This window comes from Xyrauchen texanus, chromosome 8, assembly GCF_025860055.1.
Source record: "Xyrauchen texanus isolate HMW12.3.18 chromosome 8, RBS_HiC_50CHRs, whole genome shotgun sequence".
Lineage (NCBI taxonomy): Eukaryota > Metazoa > Chordata > Actinopteri > Cypriniformes > Catostomidae > Xyrauchen > Xyrauchen texanus.
Genome location: NC_068283.1, coordinates 31,936,828 through 31,957,530, shown reverse-complemented (window position 1 = coordinate 31,957,530; position 20,703 = coordinate 31,936,828). Strand labels below are relative to the sequence as shown.

The 20,703-nt window shown below is 38.8% G+C and overlaps 1 protein-coding gene across 4 annotated transcripts in view; it reads left to right on the top strand.

Annotated features, from left to right (window-relative positions):
- LOC127648462 (V-type proton ATPase 116 kDa subunit a 1-like) overlaps positions 1-20,703 on the top strand; it is a 52,618-nt gene that overhangs the window by 17,739 nt on the left and 14,176 nt on the right. For 2 of the 4 annotated variants that reach the window (XM_052133144.1, XM_052133143.1), the window contains exons 3-11: positions 170-248; positions 393-490; positions 643-771; positions 1,001-1,087; positions 4,442-4,521; positions 7,640-7,766; positions 7,941-8,023; positions 8,175-8,268; positions 12,227-12,439. In XM_052133144.1, the coding sequence (XP_051989104.1) occupies positions 170-248; positions 393-490; positions 643-771; positions 1,001-1,087; positions 4,442-4,521; positions 7,640-7,766; positions 7,941-8,023; positions 8,175-8,268; positions 12,227-12,439 (990 nt within the window). The remainder of the gene's footprint in view (positions 1-169; positions 249-392; positions 491-642; positions 772-1,000; positions 1,088-4,441; positions 4,522-7,639; positions 7,767-7,940; positions 8,024-8,174; positions 8,269-12,226; positions 12,440-20,703) is intronic. The other 2 variants (XM_052133146.1, XM_052133145.1) reach the window with 1 other exon arrangement.

The following is a 20,703-nucleotide window of genomic DNA, read 5'->3' as shown; positions in this document are numbered from 1 at the left end:
GGGATTATTATTTTATTTTTTCACAGTAAATATGATCTGAACAGTATGTTCCCTGTGCAACTTTTTACACACCTGGGTGTGAATGTGGCTTTCAATATCCCTAATTATTAACTAACAAGGAGTTAATCAATAATAACTTGTCAATGTATTTTCTCTCTTTCAATTGCAGTTGAACCCAGATGTGAACGTTTTCCAGAGGAAGTTTGTAAATGAAGTTCGTCGCTGTGAGGAGATGGACCGCAAATTAAGTGAGTTTAGTCAGCATTGCTGATATAATGAAATAGAAGTCATTGTAGACAGAAGACATTGCGTCATTTGTTCTGATTAAATCCAATGGAAAGAAGTCAGGTCCAACTACTTTCTTAATTTTCTTTTTTGCATTTCTATTTAAGGATTTGTGGAGAAGGAAATAAAAAAGGCCAACATACCTGTTGTAGACACAGGAGAGAACCCAGAGGTCCCTTTTCCACGAGACATGATCGACTTGGAGGTATAGTAACTGTTTTAACAAAGAATTGGTCTGTAAAAGAACAGTCAATATACCCAGCTTTTATCTTAGGTTAAAGTATTTGTTAAATTTGCAGGTATTTTGAGAAGTCTTGGGGTTCAGCAAATTACATGTGACCATTTGATATTTTGCAGGCCACCTTCGAAAAGCTGGAGAATGAGCTTAAGGAGATCAACACCAACCAGGAGGCCCTGAAGAAGAACTTCCTGGAGCTGACGGAGCTCAAGCACATCCTCCGACGAACACAGCAGTTCTTTGACGAGGTCTACATTACTTAGTCTCTGAAAATAATTTTATCCATTAGAGTTACCTGTGGTGTTACTCAGACATTGCCAAGTGATTATCTGATTTTATGTATATGCAAATGAGTAATCTACAGCAGTCAATAGTCAAATGAGCGCACAGACAATACACAAACAGAGGAACCAAAACATGTTTTCCCCATGTTTGTGATCATGTTCACCCTGACAAAGACAGATGCATGTCTAACAGATTGAAAGGCCATTCTCTGAATTCCTGGTCAACCCTCAGCCGCTGATGATGATGTCAAATTGCCCTTCCCAAGACCAGTTCTGCAAGGTGTTCGACTCCCTATTCACATGTTACTTGTAAACGTAAAGAAACAGCCTTTTTTGTCTGTAATAATTAGTTCCTACCGGGGTGTTCCTTTTTCTGTCTTTCAGCCTTTTGGAGATCTTTGACCTTACATTTCGGTGCTTTCTGATCTCTGATATGAACTTTAACCTGTTAACATTGTGATTTTATTTACATGCTCTAAATGATAATTTGAGAGTAAGCAGTTAAGTTGTTAGCTGTCTTTTTGCCATTCACTTAACACTTACACAAGCTTGGGCTCTCACAGGGACTGGTGGTTGATGAGTGGTGGTTGGTGTTAGGGTTGTGTTACTTAAGCCGGCGCCACACTAGCTGATTTTCCTTTTTTCCCAAGGATTTTCAGGTGTGAGCTTCATTAACATGATCGGCGGCCAGGCGGATGGAGACTAAGCGTGCATTAGTGTCTATCAGTGGGAGGTCATTGATCAATTGACTGTCGGGACTCCCTGCAGAGTTAAAGGGATTGTTCACACAAAAATGAAAATTCTATCATAATTTGCTCTCCCTCATGCCATTCCAGATGTGTGTGACTGTCTCTTCAGCAGAACACAAGCCAAGATATTTCAGCTCTATATGTCTATAAAGTGAAAGTGAATGCGTGTTCATGTTTTTACATTTTAAAACCAATCCAGACTACAGTGGATTAAACAATGTATTCTGAAGCAAAGCACTAGGTGTGTAAGAAATGGATAAATATAAAAAAATTGTAAACAAAAAATTCTCGAGGGTCAAATAAACGCTGCCTCTCGCTTGACGTAAGCACGTTGGCAAGTTCACGCGAGAACTAACCCATGAAATATGAAAAAATACAAAAGTGCAGTGTTGTTTACAACAGAGAAGCATAGATATTCATACATCGATGCTTCATTCGGCTGGTTTGGATACGTCAACTGTGGCACCATCTTGGAACAGTCAACAAGGAGAGCTGTTTGAATGCAAGAAAATAAGTGAGTGAAGCAGATGCCTCAGATCACTACATAAGCTACTTTTGTGTGGGAACAGTATTGCGGTCCATAGTATTGTTGCACGGTTTACCGCTACTAACAAAGTATCACAATACCAAAAAAATTTAAATGGTATGATATCATCTTGTTGCTAATTCTGGTACCATTTTGCAGTATGCTGTCATTAGCTAAATGATATGAGATGTGACAGTTTTGTGATGAAATCAATGACAGTTTGAAAATAAAAAAAACTCTGTGACGAGGAGGACTGTGCATGTCTGGACCCAACCGGGCTAATCAGCCGCGGAGAGGGATAAGTGCAGCGGAATACGACAGTTCGAGAGAGAGACACATGCAGCTGCAGAGTGTGTGTTTGTTTTGTGTCTTTTTGTTTTCATTAAACATTATTTTGACATTTCAGCTGGTTTCTGCCGCCTCCTTTCCTAGCCTGGTTACACTCTGGATATGGCCAAGTGTAATCATTAAACAGCAGAAGGATCTTATTGTTAGTTCTTTCATAAATTTCATAAAAAGTCTGAGACTTTTTATTTGGTGATTATAATATCAATTTAGTATCGACACCGAGGTACCAGGGCTTAAATCGTACCGAAGCCAAAATTTCGGTATCGGAGCAACCCTAATCCATAGGAACAGCTGCTAATAAGGATGTTATTAATCAACGTATGTATGTATAAACAGAGGAGGATTTTGCTCTTACATCACGTAAAGGTTTGAGTTGGCAGTTTGAACACCACCCTAGTCATCGAGCTGGTGGGAAGCAAAAATTGTTAGTAAAACATTTTTAAATATTGATATATATATTTTTTTTTTACACACAGAGCATTTCGCTTCAGAAGGCATGAATTAATCTTCTGGAGTCGTATGGATTACTTTTATGCTGGCGATATGTGCTTCCATTCATTCACTTGCATTATTGTATGGACGTACAGAGCTGAAATATTCTTCTAAAAATCTTAATTTGTGTTCTGCTGAAGAAAGAGAGTCATACACATCTGGGATGGCATGAGTGTGAGTAAATGATGAGAGAATTTTCATTTTTGGGTGAACTTTCCTTAAAGAACTGACTAGATGTCTAGCTGATCTGAATGTGTTCATCGCACTCAGCTGCATATTATCACAAACGCTGATTGTAATCCATAGTGGTTCTGTCACCAAACGTTATTCCTGCCTTTTTTTCCTACACTAAAATGACATCCGAAGGCAACACAACAATCTGTTTTTATTGCACTTCTTTACATACTGAAAACTGTATATATGGACATGCGCTTTCTATGGTAAGCCTCAAGGGGATAAATACACAATCACACACATTCACAAAGTAAAGTAAAGAGAGCTACATGAACGTGAGAACAGGTACTTTTCAATGCAGAAATAATGCATCTAATGACAGATATAAAATAACCACAATAGAAATTTTACAACACCTACCCATCCGTGTGTCGGATAAGGTTTATTTGCAGCGCAACCTCTGACGGTAAAACGCATTATGTACCATGTGGAGGCATAAACAATTGCATAAACATTGCATAACAATACTTATTTTTAAAGGTATATCTTTTTAACCTGTATATTTATGTATGAGCTAATTCTTCTAAATTAAGAAAATGCGACATTGGAGCAAATCAAGCCAGCTGCAGGTCTGAAAAGGCCCTAAATCACTCTATTGCAATTGTTTATGCTCATGTGGTACTCTTGTTATTTTGGTGAGGTCCATGTGACAGGGAACCATAGAGAGAGAGAGTTGCGGTGAGTTGCTTTGTTTGCCACACTTCACCATTTTGTATCAGCAAGTGTGTCATACCGCCGTCTGAAGAGAGTGAGATCTCAGGAAAACTGTCTGCATGTGTGACACCCTTGAGTTGTGTTGAGTCTGCTAGTGTGCCGCTGGCTTAAAAGCTCTGGGCAAGTAACCCAAAGATTGTAGGTATAATGTCCAGAAGCAGTGATTTATGAGCTACGACCCCTGTGCCCTTCAGTAGGGCACTTCACCCAACATATGTTGTGCCTGTAGTATGATTTTTTTTGAATAAAACTGTCAGCTAAATAAGTAATTATTATCTAAGTTGATAAATTAATTTGTTTTTATGTAGTTATTACAATGAAAAAGGTCACAGATTAATTAACTAAATGTACAATGTGAACGATCCTCTCACCAAGAGGATCTACAGTAACTGTTATATTACATAACTTGAAAATATCATTGGGCACTGTTAATTTGGTTTGGTTAGTTTTAAGGAAATTATTTCTTGAAACAACATCAATAAAACTAGAAACCACCAAGAACTTTGATTAATTCTGAAAACTATTTCCAGTGGGGTATTTAAATGAGAGAATAAAAATGTTTTATTCTCAGATGGAAGATCCTGCACTTTTGGAAGAGTCGTCAACTTTAATCGACACAAATGAGGTTGGACGTGCACCACTTAGGCTTGGGTGAGTAGTAAATTCTCTGTGTCTTATTGAACAAAGTTATTTGCTAACACACAGGGATGGTTCACACATTTAGATACATAAATATAAATAAATATATACACATAAATATTCTGGAAAAAAGTGCTGTTTTCACACAGTTGTACCTCGGAAAGTGCTTCCCCTAAAGACAATGTTTACTATTACTGAATCAGGATAGTGAACTTTGAATTTCTCTGTGTGTGCACATTGTTAGATCACATAGTCTGATCATGGTTATTTTATCTAACCATGATTATTTGAGACAAACACGATTATTGGGCATTCAAATTCCAATCACATTTTAATTCCCAAATAAGGATAATTTAAGCTAATATACTGTATAAATGTCATTGCTTGTTTGTGTGTCTTTCGGTCCGAGCGTCTCTGAGCCACACCATATCAAAAGTAACAGTCAGTATCTGGTGTGGCCATCAGCTGCCTTAAGTACTGCAGTACATCTCCTCCTCATGGACTGCACTAGATTTGCCAGTTCTTCCTGATGTGTTACCCCACTCTTTCACCAAGGCACTTGCAAGTTCCCGGACATTTCTGAGGGGAATGGCCCTAATCCTCACCCTCCAATCCAACAGGTCCCAGATGTGCTCAATGGGATTGAAATCCATGCTCTTCACTGGCCATGGCAGAACACTGATATTCCTGTCTTGCAGGAAATCACGCACAGAACGAGCAATTTGGCTGGTGGCACTGTCATGCTGGAGGGTCATGTCAGGATGAACCTGCAGGAAGGGTACCACATGAGGGAGGAGGATGTCGTTCCTGTAATTGTACGTTCACAAACAACATGAAGAAAATTTTCGCCTTGGATTGCTCATGCGAGTTTGACCACTGGATTATAAATGTGTGTTTAAACTTGAGTTTGTGCAAGTAACGCCCCGTAACGTATTCCCCCTTCTCTTCCTGAAAAGGACAGGAGGAGGGGCTTCTACAACTTGGTTCATAGTGAAGTACAACCATTCAAGTAGAAGCACGTATTTTCCGAACTTACCAGGTAGTCCAACTTCCTCGCTCACTTTCCTCCAAGCGATGTCTTTTTTCGTCCTGTCTCAGTACATGTATAACGTTGTGTCATACAATTCCGGGTGCTCACACATCGCTACAAAAATTTTTTCATTAATTTTTCCAGATTGTTTCCTGCTACTACAGCAGTATGCCAGTGACATCTGGACAATCTCAAATGCTGATAGGCCTTCGTGACAACGGTTCATGCGTTGAAGAATTTTAACTCGCATGAATAAAGTGATTTCATGTGTTCGAGTCATGCCATTCGATTCATTCACGCTGTCCAGCAGGAATTTGCGTCTGTTCGCTTGCTTCACGTTGGGAATGTGAACGCACCATAACACACAGCGTTGAGATTGCCTGCAATGACAACAAGCTCAGTCCGATGATAAGTTGTTAGCTGTCTTTTTGCTATTCACTTAACACTTACACAAGCTTGGGCTCTCACAGGTACTGGTGGTTGATGAGTGGTGGTTGGTGTTAGGGTTGATGATTCTGTGAAACACGGCCCCTGACCAAATCGATCCTGCTCCAGAGTACAGGCCTCGGTGTAACGCTCATTCCTTCAACGATAAACGCGAGTCTGACCATCTCCCCTGGTGAGACAAAACCGCGACTCGGCAGTGAAGAGCACTTTTCGCCAGTCCTGTCTGGTCTAGCAAGGCGGTTCTGGCCATAGGCATCGTTGCGTGATGTCCTGTATGACCTGCCATGCAGCATGCCTACTAGCCCGCAGTCCAGCCTCTCAGCCTATTTTGGACGGTCTGAGCACTGATGGAGGCACTGGGCATTCTAGTGTACTCTTGTAGTTGTTGTTGCCATCCTGAACCAGTCACGAAAGTGTGCTCTTAATTATCCTAAGCGGTGTTGTTACCGTAATCTGCCAGTCGACCTATTAGTTATCCTACCTATTTCCTGTAGTGCTGTCTAGTCTCTCTATGGACATTGCAATCCATTGCCACAGCGTCAGTCCTTATGTCTCATGCAATATGCTTAATGCGTTCATGATGAACAGAGACACTGGACATCATTGTTTTAAACCTTTTCACAATCAGTAGAAAGGTCTGTATTTCCAAGCTTATAATTGTGACTTTTTGCTACCATCTAAGCTGTTAGTCTTTAACAACCATCCACAGGTGCCCTGTTCATTAATGGACATTTATGGTTCATTGACATGCATGGAACATTATTTATACCCTATATAATAATATATATAGTTATATGATATATATAAATTATATATAAAATATAGTACCCTATATATGGATATATATATTTATATATATATATATATATATATATATATATATATATATATATATATATATAAACTGTCTAAATCTAAAGTTGTCCAAAAACAGAGACATATTTTGATTAATTTTTCCTGTCATTCATAAGTTTTGAAACCCTTAAAAGGAAATCATATTTTATCCCTCTTTTATTATTTGATGTTAAATATGTATGAAGCACACATGCAGAAAAAGCACACCTTAAGAAATATGACGATTTATATTGCAAGTAATTGCCAAAGCCCTTAACGAAACAATTAAGTGTCACAGCCCTAAAACACACAATTAATCGTCATAATTGGGGGCGGAGTCATTGATCTGGATCAGTAGAAATCTTTGCCTTTAATACCAAACATAAAACATACTCTGCATTTTTATGACACTAGTTCTCAAGATACAATGAACAGATTGTAGGGCAGATTTGCACATAATGGGCCTTATTCATGAAACAAATTCCTGTTCAAGTTGTACATAAATCATTTTTGTTAATTTTCCTATTTAATTGAATTCAAAAATTTACATATGATTTGACTTATGAATGTACACAGAAATTTGTTCTACACATATTTCATAAATTAGGCCAAATGGATACACTTCTCTCTCTGTTATTACTCATCAATTCATATGTTCAAAATAAGGATATATATATATATATATATATATAGATAAATATTTTTTAGAAAAAGGCCTGCTTCAATATTCGACATCAGTTTCATATTATCAGTTTCATATCACTCTGATATTAGAGCATACTAATATGAAATTTGATTTCCTCTTGACACTTGTTGCAGGTTTGTTGCAGGCGTAATTGGCAGAGAGAGGATCCCCACATTTGAGAGGATGCTGTGGAGAGTCTGCCGTGGCAACGTCTTCCTGCGGCAGGCAGATATTGAAGACCCACTTGAGGACCCCACCACAGTAGGTGCCAATTGAAAGAGAAAATGTCATGCATTTTACTTTTGTTTTAAGTATATTAACTTCTATAATACGATGCTAGATAAAATGTCAGCTCATGTCATGTCATTTTGTATTTGGGGTATTATTTAGCTGAACAGTGCTTTTAATATAAACATTCTCTCCCTTATTTTTCAGGGAGACAATGTGCACAAGACAGTGTTCATCATTTTCTTCCAGGGAGACCAGCTGAAGAACAGAGTGAAGAAGATTTGTGAAGGGTATGAGCTTTTTATTGCCAATCAGAAGTCTCAAAACAGATTGACAGATTCAGTGAATGTCTGTGGTTACTAAATGTTTGCATTCAGAAATCATTAATTTTTTTATCTGGGACAGATTGCTAATTTTCCCTTTATTGATTTGTTTTGTTAGGTTTCGGGCATCTCTGTACCCCTGTCCAGAGACCCCTCAAGAGCGGAAAGAAATGGCAGCTGGAGTGAACACTCGCATTGATGATCTCCAGATGGTAAGAGTTGTGCACTCACACAGACTTAATTGTTAAAGTGTACTTCAGTTGTCCGCGTGCTGCAACGTCTTGATCATGTGACGTAAATTTCATCATCAGAACAGTATGTGCATGCAGCCCAATTTTACTAGACACGTAGACTCGTCAGAAAATGAAAATGAAGAAAAACAGAAAATCTAAGTATACCTATGGACAAACATTACATATTTCTGTTTTACTTCTTTGGTCAAGTACACATAATTTTTCAGATGCTACTCTTGCATACCAAGGGAAATGGCCTCTGCTAAACAGGAGAGCCGATGCACTAATAAATACATGCCATCATTGATATGACAGAATATGATTTAACTGTATATTGATCTCCTTTGCTTTGTAAACTGCAGCTAAGTGGTGTAATGGAATTTTATGGAATGAGAGTGTGATCAAGAGCCCAGTGCTTTAATGAACACAGATTAGATCAGCCTTTTAGTCTCAAAATGCTGTATAGCTGCTGTGTGTGTTTGTCTTTTTGCTTTTATCTCTGTATTTCTAACTTCTTGTTTTTTTCCTTGCTGTTTAACTGTTATAATCTCATTTTACATGTTTGTCCTTTTTTATTCACTCTCTTATGCAGAGGTTGTAAACTAATTGACTGTTAAGTGCAGATTGATTTGACTGAATTTAACAACTGGTTGCAACAATGCACAGTTGCTGTGAATCTCCCTTAGTGAGTCAGAGGTATTAGGGGTTGCTACTGGGCATAAAGGGCGACTGATGGTTGGCGTTACAGCACTGGGTCTTTGAGAGAATCTCTCACAGTTCCTTATTCGGGCAGGAAAGCTCTGGGTGAGTGTGTCCTCGCACATTTACATAGTGACCATACCTTCCCACCCACACAGATGCCCACTTGCTCACCCAATTTGGAGCCTCACCACATGGTGGGGCAGTTTATCGTCCTACTTCATATTAGATTTGTTCAGGGTCTCCCACAGTGAAATAGTTTCCAGTGTCAGGCAAGTTTGCTGTCCTCATTTAAAGTGAAATACTCTGAAACAAATCAAACAAAAAAATACAGCAAATCAGAATTTGATGTTTAATATACAGCAATGAGGAGCTTGATTGTAGATGAGACTTCACTCTGGGTGTGGCAAACTCTTCACTACTTGGCAAAAGGTGACAAATATAGAAAACAAGTGACCAACAAAATGCTTATTGCATTCAGGATTGTTTGGAACAAAAACTAAACCTGAATGAGAAGATTTACTTTGTCAAAAGACACCCGCATTCTGACTTTTAATATGCCAGTTTCAAAATGTGTGTGTATACACATACAGTATATATATATAGTAATTGCCATCGGAATTGATTTTAAGGGGCTTTTATTTTTTACATTATATGAGGACAATTTCTTTCTAAAATAAAATATGTATCATCTATTTTTGTCAATCAATTGAAGTGAAATTAACAGAAAAACCTATAATGTTATAGGCATTGAATAGAATATTTCAAAATAAATAAAATATTAGATAACAGAAAAACCCCCCATAGGAATTCACTACAGGTGCATTCAATTTTGCCTTCACATTTATTGCACAATTGGTGGCATATTTTGTTGGCTTATCACACCTTTACAGCAGAATGGATTCACAGCGGGTGTCTTCTCCACTCACACACACACTTCCACATTCATAGTTAGTGATTATGTCTGTCCATTTCCACATACTGTGGGAGTTTCTTCATGTTTGCCACACTTATTCACTGATCCTCTCTGTCTCACCTTACAACAAAACACACAAACATATGCAGATCTCAATGCTCTGACTGTTCAACAAAAATAAAGGAACAGATCCAAACAGTGCAGACAGGGCAGGGAGAGTGTGTGTACTTGAGTTCCATGTCACTGACTCACTTTAAGCTATTAGCAGACCTGTTTGTCCCTGAGGTGTGATAGATACAGTAATTGTCACTATTTGTGTGTTGTGTGTCTGTCTGTCAGTCAGTCATAAATAGTTAATGTCCCTGTGCTCCTCTCCTAGCTCTAGAGAGAATGCACATTTAGCCATTTAGGAATTCTACATGTCTTGTGTGTTTTTCTGTTACTATGTGTGACAAAAGGGGTCTCTTGGACATGTTAGTAATGATTACATTAATCGCAGACTGAGTGAGTTTGTCTACTTGTCAGGGTGGGTGAGACCTCTGTATGTTTCAAGCATTGGTGTGTTAGTAAGTTTTTCCAGCGTGGGCGAGTGTGTCTGATTTTAAAGCGGCAGTTGTGGATGTCCATCCAGTGTGTGAGAATGTGCATTTGAACTTTAAGGTTGGCACTGTAGCTGTCTGACATGCCAACGAGATACTTCTGCACTTCCCTGTCCACTCCTCCTGAATGTTTGAAAATTCCACTGTACCTAAAAAAAGACACATAAAACATGCACTGTTAACTCATTTTATCGACTGATCAAAAGCCTCCCTGAATGGGACTGGAGGTTGATCAAGCTCTCTAAACCATTAATTATCAGACTGAAGCATTCTTTAGGGCAGTGGTGGGCAACTATTTTGGTAAAGGGGCCACATAGGGCTTTAAGGCGCATAGGGGGTCACATTGTATTCCTTTTGAGATACAATGTTCCGCATTTATTTGGTTTTTGTATCTTTTAAGCCCAGAAATAATTGTGTACTCGATTTTCTGAATTGTATATGTGACTAATTGGGCTATTCTGCAATTGCAGAATAAAGTATTGGAATGCTCTACAAAGGTAGATACATTTCTATCAGGCATTAAAAAACTTAATAAATGCTGAGCTTATTATAAATTATTTATTTTACCATTTCTACTTCCATGTTAATTTATTATTCAATTTAACACTCTCTACATCAGCAGTCTGTTTTAATAAAAAATATTTTATTCTCAAAACATTACCCTTTTACATGCTAAGAGGGTCATGATGTGGGTCCCGTCAATGGTTTGACTTTCCATTCAGCACACAAATGAATAAAACAGGCTGCATGACTGATAAATGATTACTGCAAGAGTTACAGGTGCGAAGGGACTTCAAATAATACAAAAATGCATATATCGTCTCTCGCTTGCTTTTGCTCATATGACAATGATTACCCCTCCATGTGCCAATGATGCTGAGATCTACTTTTATATTTAATTTCATCAAGGTTTACCTGCAAATTTACTAGCACCATACATCACAAGCAGACTTTTGAATGGACACAGTGTAGCCGTAAAAAAACTTTTCCTTAAAAAGAATATTGCACTAGAGATCATTAAGGAGAAAAGAGAGAGCTAGAAAAGTGCTCTCACATGGCATGGTTGCCAGATTGCACAAAATATTAGGCAAAATATTTCCAATTTGCGCAAGTATAAATGTCAAATTGGGGGTGTTGCGTTTCTTATCTGGCAACCCTGAGCATGTTAAATGCTTGTGGAGGCACTTGTCCCAATGCAAGAAAACTAAAATATCCAATGAATCAAAAATGCTTTTAGAATAAATTATCCACATTAAACCATGTGGAGGGCCGGATCCGGCCCGCGGGCCATAAATTGCACAGGGTCTTTACAGAGCACATTCTTGCATAAAAAAAAAAAGCTAGTTGGCACAACAGAATAGAACGAAAGGCAGATGTCTCAAAGCACGTTTTTAAAAGTTGAACTGTAACACGTTGTCTTCACAATACAGCACTCAAGGTGCAAGACACAACAAAAAGTGTTGAAACTGTGAAATGTATCCATTTATTGCAAGTAGACATTGAAAAACTATTAAAAATAATAATAATAATAATAATAATTATCGATAAATATTGATATAAAAAGAAATATCTGTTAAATGCATCAAATTCAGACCAGGAATACTTTTTAAGCTCTAATTATGACCATATCACTTCAGTTCAGCGATCCACAGCCTTTACAGCACTGTCTACTCTCACCTCCCAGCGCAAACTTCCTTTTTTGACTGTTCCTCCTACATTCCAGGTGCTTAATCAGACAGAAGATCACAGGCAGAGAGTGTTGCAGGCGGCTACTAAGACTGTACGTGTGTGGTTCATCAAAGTGAGGAAGATGAAAGCCATTTATCATACTCTGAACCTCTGCAACATCGACGTCACTCAGAAGTGTCTGATCGCTGAGATCTGGTGCCCTGTCTCGGATCTGGACTCTATTCAGTTTGCTCTCCGTCGGGGCACGGTGAGGACACACACACATGCATACATTGGTGGCTGTATCTATTAACATATTGACTTCTATTTATCATAACTTAAAGTTGAAGTATGTAAAATCCATGGAACTTGCAAAACCAAATGGAATTGCTCAGATGATGACCTGTTTTCAGTCAGGTTCCACTTCCTGTATTTGCAATTGATTGGAAAGATAGTCATTCCCCAAACTCATGCCATTGGTTGAGGCAATGTTGCTTTGTGGGCTGATTTGATAGTGCCACAGTGTTTATACTTTTTGGAGAAATCAACTTTCCAATGGCTTAATTATATTTGTCTTTGCATAACAAGTTGGTATTGGAGAAAGTTTTTCAAGATCAAAGCCATTGCAAACATCACCTTCAAGCTAGACATATATATATATATATATAACAGTATAACAGAGGCTGTTGTAACACTGCCACTAAGTATAAGTGAATCCAGCAACTACAACTCAACTTCTCCATGGTATTATTACATTACCCTGGAATGAGCACATCATTTATAAATGGAACTGGTAAATTAACTGAATTCTCTTTAGAGTAAAAACTGCCCATGTCATTTAAATATGATATCAGTGGCCGTATGCATAAAACATCTCAGAAATTGTCATGGATGCAGAGACGGGACCTATTCGCAGAGGTACAAAAACAGGGAATTTATTAAATACAAAAAAATAAAGGTAACCTCAAACTCCCACAAGGGAGAAAAACAATAAACATAAACTACTCTGAATGGGGAAAAAACAAAGAAAATATAATCCAGGCTGGGACAGGGGAAACAAGACCGACCAGGCCAAAGTGGGGATGGAAGTAAAAAACAGGACCAACAAGATGGGACCAACTGTATACAACAGCACACAAGACTGCAAACAAGATGAAGTGGCACTGTGGACAGCAAACACAAGGAGACTAAAATAGGGAGAGAAATGAAACTGGGTTAACAGGGGACAGGTGAGGCAAATTAAATAATAATAAGCAAGCAAGGAGGCGGGGTATGATGTAAAACAGAGAGACGTGTGGCGATACAGAAACAAAACAAAGCCACATGCTCTCACAAGACAAAATACCCGAATGGTATGAGCGCACATCGCCAAGACAATAAGCCAATATATGCCCATGACAACCGACAAACAAGATGAGAGAATGCGTAGCAATGCCAAAAAAAGGGATGCCACACATTCTCACACTAAATGAAACCTGACCAATGCACGCAACAGACGACAAAAACAAGACAGGACACCTGTGAAAGAGAGTTCAGCCACACACACACCCAACACCTTAGACCAAAGTGACCGAATGATGCTTTGAGGGATAGACATACAGCCTCTTCAATCGGCTGTACTGCAGTTTAGTGTTTTTGGATCATTTCGCTTACAAAACATTGGATAAATATCTTTTCGAGGACACTCCGTAGACAAAAAACTCCAGACAACATTAGTTGTGGAAAATCAGATGGGATATTGGAGCTTTATACAGATTTACACCATGCATGCCATTGAAGAGACTGTAAGTCTATCCCTCAAATCAAACATGGCACTACTGTGATTAAGGTCTATAGACCAATCCTCTTGTTTACAAAAATGTCAGCGCATGTGCAGTGTGGTGGCAGAAAGCCAATTGACTGTTGCATTAGATTAGATGATTAAACTAAAATTTTACACAAAACCATCATAAATACAAACATATTCTTAGCGATAAAAGTACTATAATGAAATAAGTTAATAACAAACATGTAATCATGTTTGCTATTGAGTTGAAATGATCTCAGTTCAGTCAGCTCTGTTGATGGCTTGAAGCCACAGCAGTCAACGAGAGCCTTCGGAATCATTTTTCAACAATGTAATCTGATAAAAGTTGACATTTTATGCATAGTTTTTGCCACCTCTTCCGTGTTTGACATAAGCAGTGATATTGCAAAAGCATTGGTCTATTGCGTCACATCTTGCTGGAAAGCAAGTGACTAAAGAGAAGGGTCACAATATAGGCTACATACTTTAGTCTACATGCATTCTTAATGAATTAATTTAGTTTTTAATGTTGTATTAACTTATTTAAAAAAGAAAACACAAATGCACAATAACATATAAAAAAACATGTCCATAATCATCCAAGTAGCATCATTGGTTTGTATTGACCAGCTAATGAATTTAAGTTTTTGGGGGGTTTTTTATAGCGAAAAACCTGCAGAAACTGTGATCAACAATATTTTATTGTGGTACTCCATTTGTTTACTTCACTCCATGAATATTTGTATTTTTTTTTATTTATTTCATTTAAAAAATTTTGACAATTGAAAGTAATAATGACTTGCTTGATGCTTTGGACAAGTTGTTTTGCAAACTGGGAATGTAAACTTACATGACATATGACACATTAATTAATAAGTAAAATGAAAGTTATGAGCTGGGTTTAAACATCACTCAAGCACATTAACAGTAGAAGGAATCTGTTAAAGCACCTGACAACCAAAGGTCACATGACTCCATGCGAGGAACAGCGAGCTCTGTGCACTTTGCTAGTTTTAATACTACAGTGCATCCGGAAAGTATTCACAGCAATTCACTTTTTCCACATTTTGTTATGTTACAGTCTTATTCCAAAATTTATTAAATTCATTATTTTCCTCAAAATTCTACAAACAATACCCCATAATGACAGTGTGAATAAGTTTGTTTGAAATCTTTGCAAATGTGTTAAAAAGAAAAAAACAATTGCATGTACAAAAGTATTCACAGCCTTTGACATGACACTCAAAATTGAGCTCAGGTGCATCCTGTTTCCACTGATCATACTTGAGATGTTTGTACAACTTGATTGGAGTCCACCTGTGGTAAATTCAGTTGATTGGACATTATTTGGAAAGGCATACACCTGTCTATATAAGGTCCCACAGTTAACAGTGCATGTCAGAGCACAAACCAAGCCATGAAGTCCAAGGAATTGTCTGTAGACCTCCGAGACAGGATTGTATTGAGGCACAGATCTGGGGAAGGGTACAGAAAAATTTCTTCAGCATTGAAGGTCCCAATGAGCACAGTGGTCCCCATCATCCATAAATGGATGAAGTTTGGAACCACCAGCACTCTGCCTAGAGCTGGCTGCCCAGCCAAACTAAGCGATTGGGGGAGAAGGACCTTAGTACCTTGAGCAAGGCACTTAACTCCAGGTTGCTCCGGGGGGATTGTCCCTGTAATAAGTGCACTGTAAGTCGCTTTGGATAAAAGCGTCTGCCAAATGCATAAATGTAAATGTAAATGTAGTCAGGGAGGTGACCAAGAACCCAATGGTCACTCTGACAGAGCTCCAGTGTTTCTCTTCCAGAAGAACAACCATCTCTGCAGCACTCCACCAATCAGGCCTGTATGGTAGAGTGGCCTGACGGAAGCCACTCCTCAGTAAAAGTCACCTTCACAATCAGAACGTAACTGTTCTAAACAGCTGCAGCCGCAACACTGCAGTTTGAATCGTGAGGCACTTTGGTTACTTTTCCCACATGTAAAGACTGACTGTATTGTGAGCCAATAGCATTGGAGTGTGGGCTGTGAAGGAGCATATCATTGGTTTGAGCCACTGAACTAATACGCCCCATTTTCTCATTCAATTTATGAATGAGCAAGGATCAGCGTCTTATTATGACCGATTGGCAGAGGAGGCATTTCACTCATTTAGTTTGGTAATCCTGTTTAACAAGGAGAGAAAGGAGCTGGATTAATTAAGAGTAAAAGTGATTATTGATATTACAATTACATCAGGATGTAATTAAAACCTGTAATTACTTTCAGGCTATGTTGTCTTTTTTGTATATTGCTTGATGGTCATGCACAGCAGTTCACAAAATGATATGCTTTGTTTTCATTTGCAGGGGAAACACTTATGATATTTAAACACTGTCTCTTAGTAGTACGCTTCTTTGAATAAAGTATAATTCGACTTGTTTCGGCCTCTGTGCTTTATCAACGGTTTAATGACTCAAACACATGAAAGATGTTGATTTGCTGCCACCTAAAGCTGCATTCACACTGCCAGCGACTTTGTCGCTGCAGGTCGCCAGTGGCTGGCGGTTAGGTCGCTAGTGGGCATTCCCACTAGCGGTTACCTAGTAACGTTTATAAATGACATTCACGGATGCCATTCCATTGCTGTTGACAGCGAATCAGTTTTCTTGCTGCTAAAAACAAACATTTTGGAGGGAAAAGAATAAATATAAATGGAATCAGTACATAAAATGCTTTATATCAAAGATGAAACAAGGCGTGCTCTTTGTCATAGCGGCTGTTTATCTGCGGCAAAAACACAAACGGCGGTCTGTCTGGGTCCACAAAACCAATAAATCTCGGAGTCAGCACGGTGAGTACCACCGAGTACCACCGGCTGGTGCAGGAGCTGCGACTGGATGAAGTCCGGTTCCAGCAGTACTTCATGCTTGACAGGACCCAGTTTGATGAGCTGCTGCAGAGGGTGGGTCCCCTGATCTTTCCATCACTGCAGGAGCTGAGAGAGAGAGAAGGATCACGTGAGCTCTACCGTCTTCTCTCGTATTGGCTGTCGCTCCCGTAAGTCACTCTTCATTTGAATAAAGTTAAACTTATCTCAACTTTGTCGCGCCGCTGGACACGTCCGCATCTGTTCGCCAATGGTCCTGACAGCTCGTGTCGCTTTGATTTAATTGAAAACGAATGAGATGGTGTCGCTGTCTCGCGCGTTGTCACTGGCAGTGTGAGTGCAGCTTAAGAGTGATTTACAGAAATTGTTATCTGAATGAATTGGTAAGCAAATTTTAACATCTCTCTATATATATATATATATATATATATATATATATATATATATATATATATGAATGTAATGTATTTTAATTATCTGAATATTTTGCTTTCTCAGCAAATATTTGTATATGCGATTAAATGTGATTGATCGCGATTAATTAATCGAGACACCATGTAATTAATTCGATTAAAACATTTAATCGATTGACAGCCCTAATAAATATATATATATATATATAACACACATTGGTGGCCAAAAGTTTAGAATAATGTACAGATTTTGCTGTTTCAGAAGGAAATTGGTATTTGAATTCACCAAAGTGGCATTCAACGGATCACAAATTATAGTCATAAATTATAGGACATTACTGATGTAATAAAACAGCACCATCACTATTTAAAAAAAAAAATAAAGTCATTTTATATCAAATAAATTGAAAGCTTGGTGTGAAATGTCACCTGAGTATCTGGACAAACTGACAGTGGTGAGTTCCTTCCGACAGTGGTCCAAGGAGGGACAAACCGGCAACAGGTTGTTGCCCAAGGCTCATCGATGCATGAGGGCAACGAAGGCTATACCATCTTGTGCGAACTGACAGAATGACTACTGTGGCACACGTCATACAACATTTTTATGATGGTTATTGGAGGAATGTGTCACAATACACAGTGCATCACACCCTGCTACATATTGGGCTGTGTAACCGCAGACTGTCCACCGTCGAAAGCGTCTACAATGGGTACGCGAGCATCGGAACTTGACCTTTAAGCAGTGGAAGGAGGTTGCCTGGTCCGACGAGATGCGTTTTCTTTTACATCACATGTACGGCCATGTATGTGTGTGCCGTTTACCTGGGGAAGTGATAGCACTGTTCCGGGAAATCCAGGTCCGGCCATTCATGTGGATGTCAATTTGACATGTGCCACCTACCTAAACATTGTTGCAGACCAGGTACATCCTTTCAAGGCAATGGTTTTCCTTAATGGCATTGGCCTCTTTCAGCAGGATAATCGGCCCTGCCACACTTCACAAATTGTTCGGGAATGGTTTGAGGAACATGATGAACAGTTCAATGTGTTGCCCTGGCCTCCAAATTCCACAGATCTCGATCCAATTGAGCAACTGCAGGATGTGCTGGACCAACAAGTCCGATCCACGGCAGCTCCACCTCACAATTTACAGGACCAACAGCATATTAGGCAAGTGGTCATAATGTTTTTGGCTCATCAGTGTATACAGAGAATAATACAGGTGGAGTAAAACTTTGGTAGATTAAAGATATTTTAAAGATTATATGTTATGTGTATTTTTGGGGTATGTATTAGGGGTACACGAGTCCTTATTAGGGTGTTATCATTGGTTTGTTAATCCACATGTATTAATGCTACACACGTGTTGTCTCTAAGGAGTGTCCGGTTTGTTCTTGTCATAACATATATAATGACTCACATTTTGTGAAACAGGACTTTAGCTCTCATTATCCCATGGCACTCTCACACACATGCAAACAAGAGACGGAGCGTAAGGACGGAATGCCCGGATGCTTATATATTGAGTCATGAGCCCTCTTAGATCAAAGTGTGCTGTTCCCTGTGGTCAAGAGCAACTGAAACCCAACCCTTGTCTCTCAGAGTGCCATAAATGCACTATGTCCATCACCTCTGCTCTGATGGATAAATGGATGAAAAGATGAATGAGATATAGGAGTGCCCATCCACTCTCTCACTTTTCAGTGTGTTCTAAATAAAGACCGTGTATGCCCTTCTGTCAGGAAAATTTGAGAGTGTGTGTGTGTGTGTGCGTGCGTGCGTGTGCGCAATGGATGGGTGCAAGATCTCTTTAGCAATAGATTCTAGCTTCTCATAGTTTATTCACAGCAAAATGCATATTAGGGATGCCTCTGTGAGATCCATATTCTAACACATTATATAGTAGGAAGGTGGGTGCAGAGTGCGTGTTATACCTGCAATCCATGCAGTGAGAGGTTGTAGTGTAAAGATCAGAGGGTCACTGGAATGTAAACCTCGTAATAAGCACAGCTTAAGGGGATTAGCTACTTGCACAAACCTTCTGTTCATATGTGTTTGTTTTTCTGTCTATGTAGGGTTAAGAATATACAATATAATCTGTATATTTATACAGATGGAGTCTTGCAGAATATTGAGGACAATTTTAAATTCTTTTAAATGCAACCCTAATGTTAGGCAGTAAAGGCAATTAAAATCCGTCTGTACACACAGTATCTCAGATTCTGCTGTGTTATAGTGTTAAGTCCACGTAGGCAGTGTGTTGAAATGTGAGGGATTTTGCTTGTGTGCTAGTTCAAAGACTATCCTTACTCATGGTATTCTTCCTCATGCCTTATTTAACTAGGAGCTATTAATACCAGCTGTCTTGCACATTACTTCCACACTATCTTAAGCACACTGTAGAGTTTGACTCTTCAGTTCATGTTACAGTTGAAGTTATACGTTTATTTACACTGCAACTCATTTTTTTAACCATTCCACAGATTTCATATTAGCAAACTATAGTTTTGGCAAGTTGTTTAGGAACAAGTAACACAAGTAATTTTTCTAACAATTCTTTACAGAGAGATTGTTTCACTTCTGATTAATTTTATCATAATTCCAGTGGGTCAGAAGTTTACATACACTAAGTTTACTGTGCCTTTAAGCAGTTCAATTCAAGAAAAGTATGTGAAGCCTTTAGACAATTAGCCAGTTTGATTTGATTTTGATAGGTGTACTGAATTGGAGGTGTACCTGTGGATGTATATTAAGACCTACCTTCAAACTCAGTGCCAGAAAATCAAAAGAAATCAGCCAAGACCTCAGAAAAATTATTGTGGACCTCCACAAGTCTGGTTCATCCTTGAGAGCAATTTCCAATCTCCTGAATGTACCACTTTAATCTGTACAATCATTTGTAAGCAAGTATAAACACCATGGGATCACACAGCCATCATACCGCTCAAGGAGACTCATTCGGTCTCTTAGGGATGAACATAGTTTTGTGTGAAAAGTGCAAATCAATCCTAGAACTACAGCAAAGGACCTTGTGAAGATGCTGGAGGAAACAGGTAGATATGTACAGTATCTATATCCACAGTAAAACGAGTCCTATATCAAGGAATCACTCAGCAAGGAAGAAGCCACTGCTCCAAAACCGACATAAAAATGCCAGACTACAGTTTGCAAGTGCACATGGGGTCAAAGATCTTGAGAGAAATGTCCTCTGATCTGATGAAAGAAATTTTGAGCTTTTTGGCCAGAATGTTCATCGTTATGTTTGGAGGAAAAAAAGGTGAGGCTTGCAAGCTGATGAAAACCATCCAAACCGTGAAGCATTGGGGTGGCAGCATCATGTTGTGGGGGTGCTTTGCTGCATGAGGGACTGGTGTACTTCCCAAAATAGATTGCATCACGAGGAAGGAAATTTATGTGGATATATTGAAGTAACATCTCAAGACTTCAGCCATGAAGTT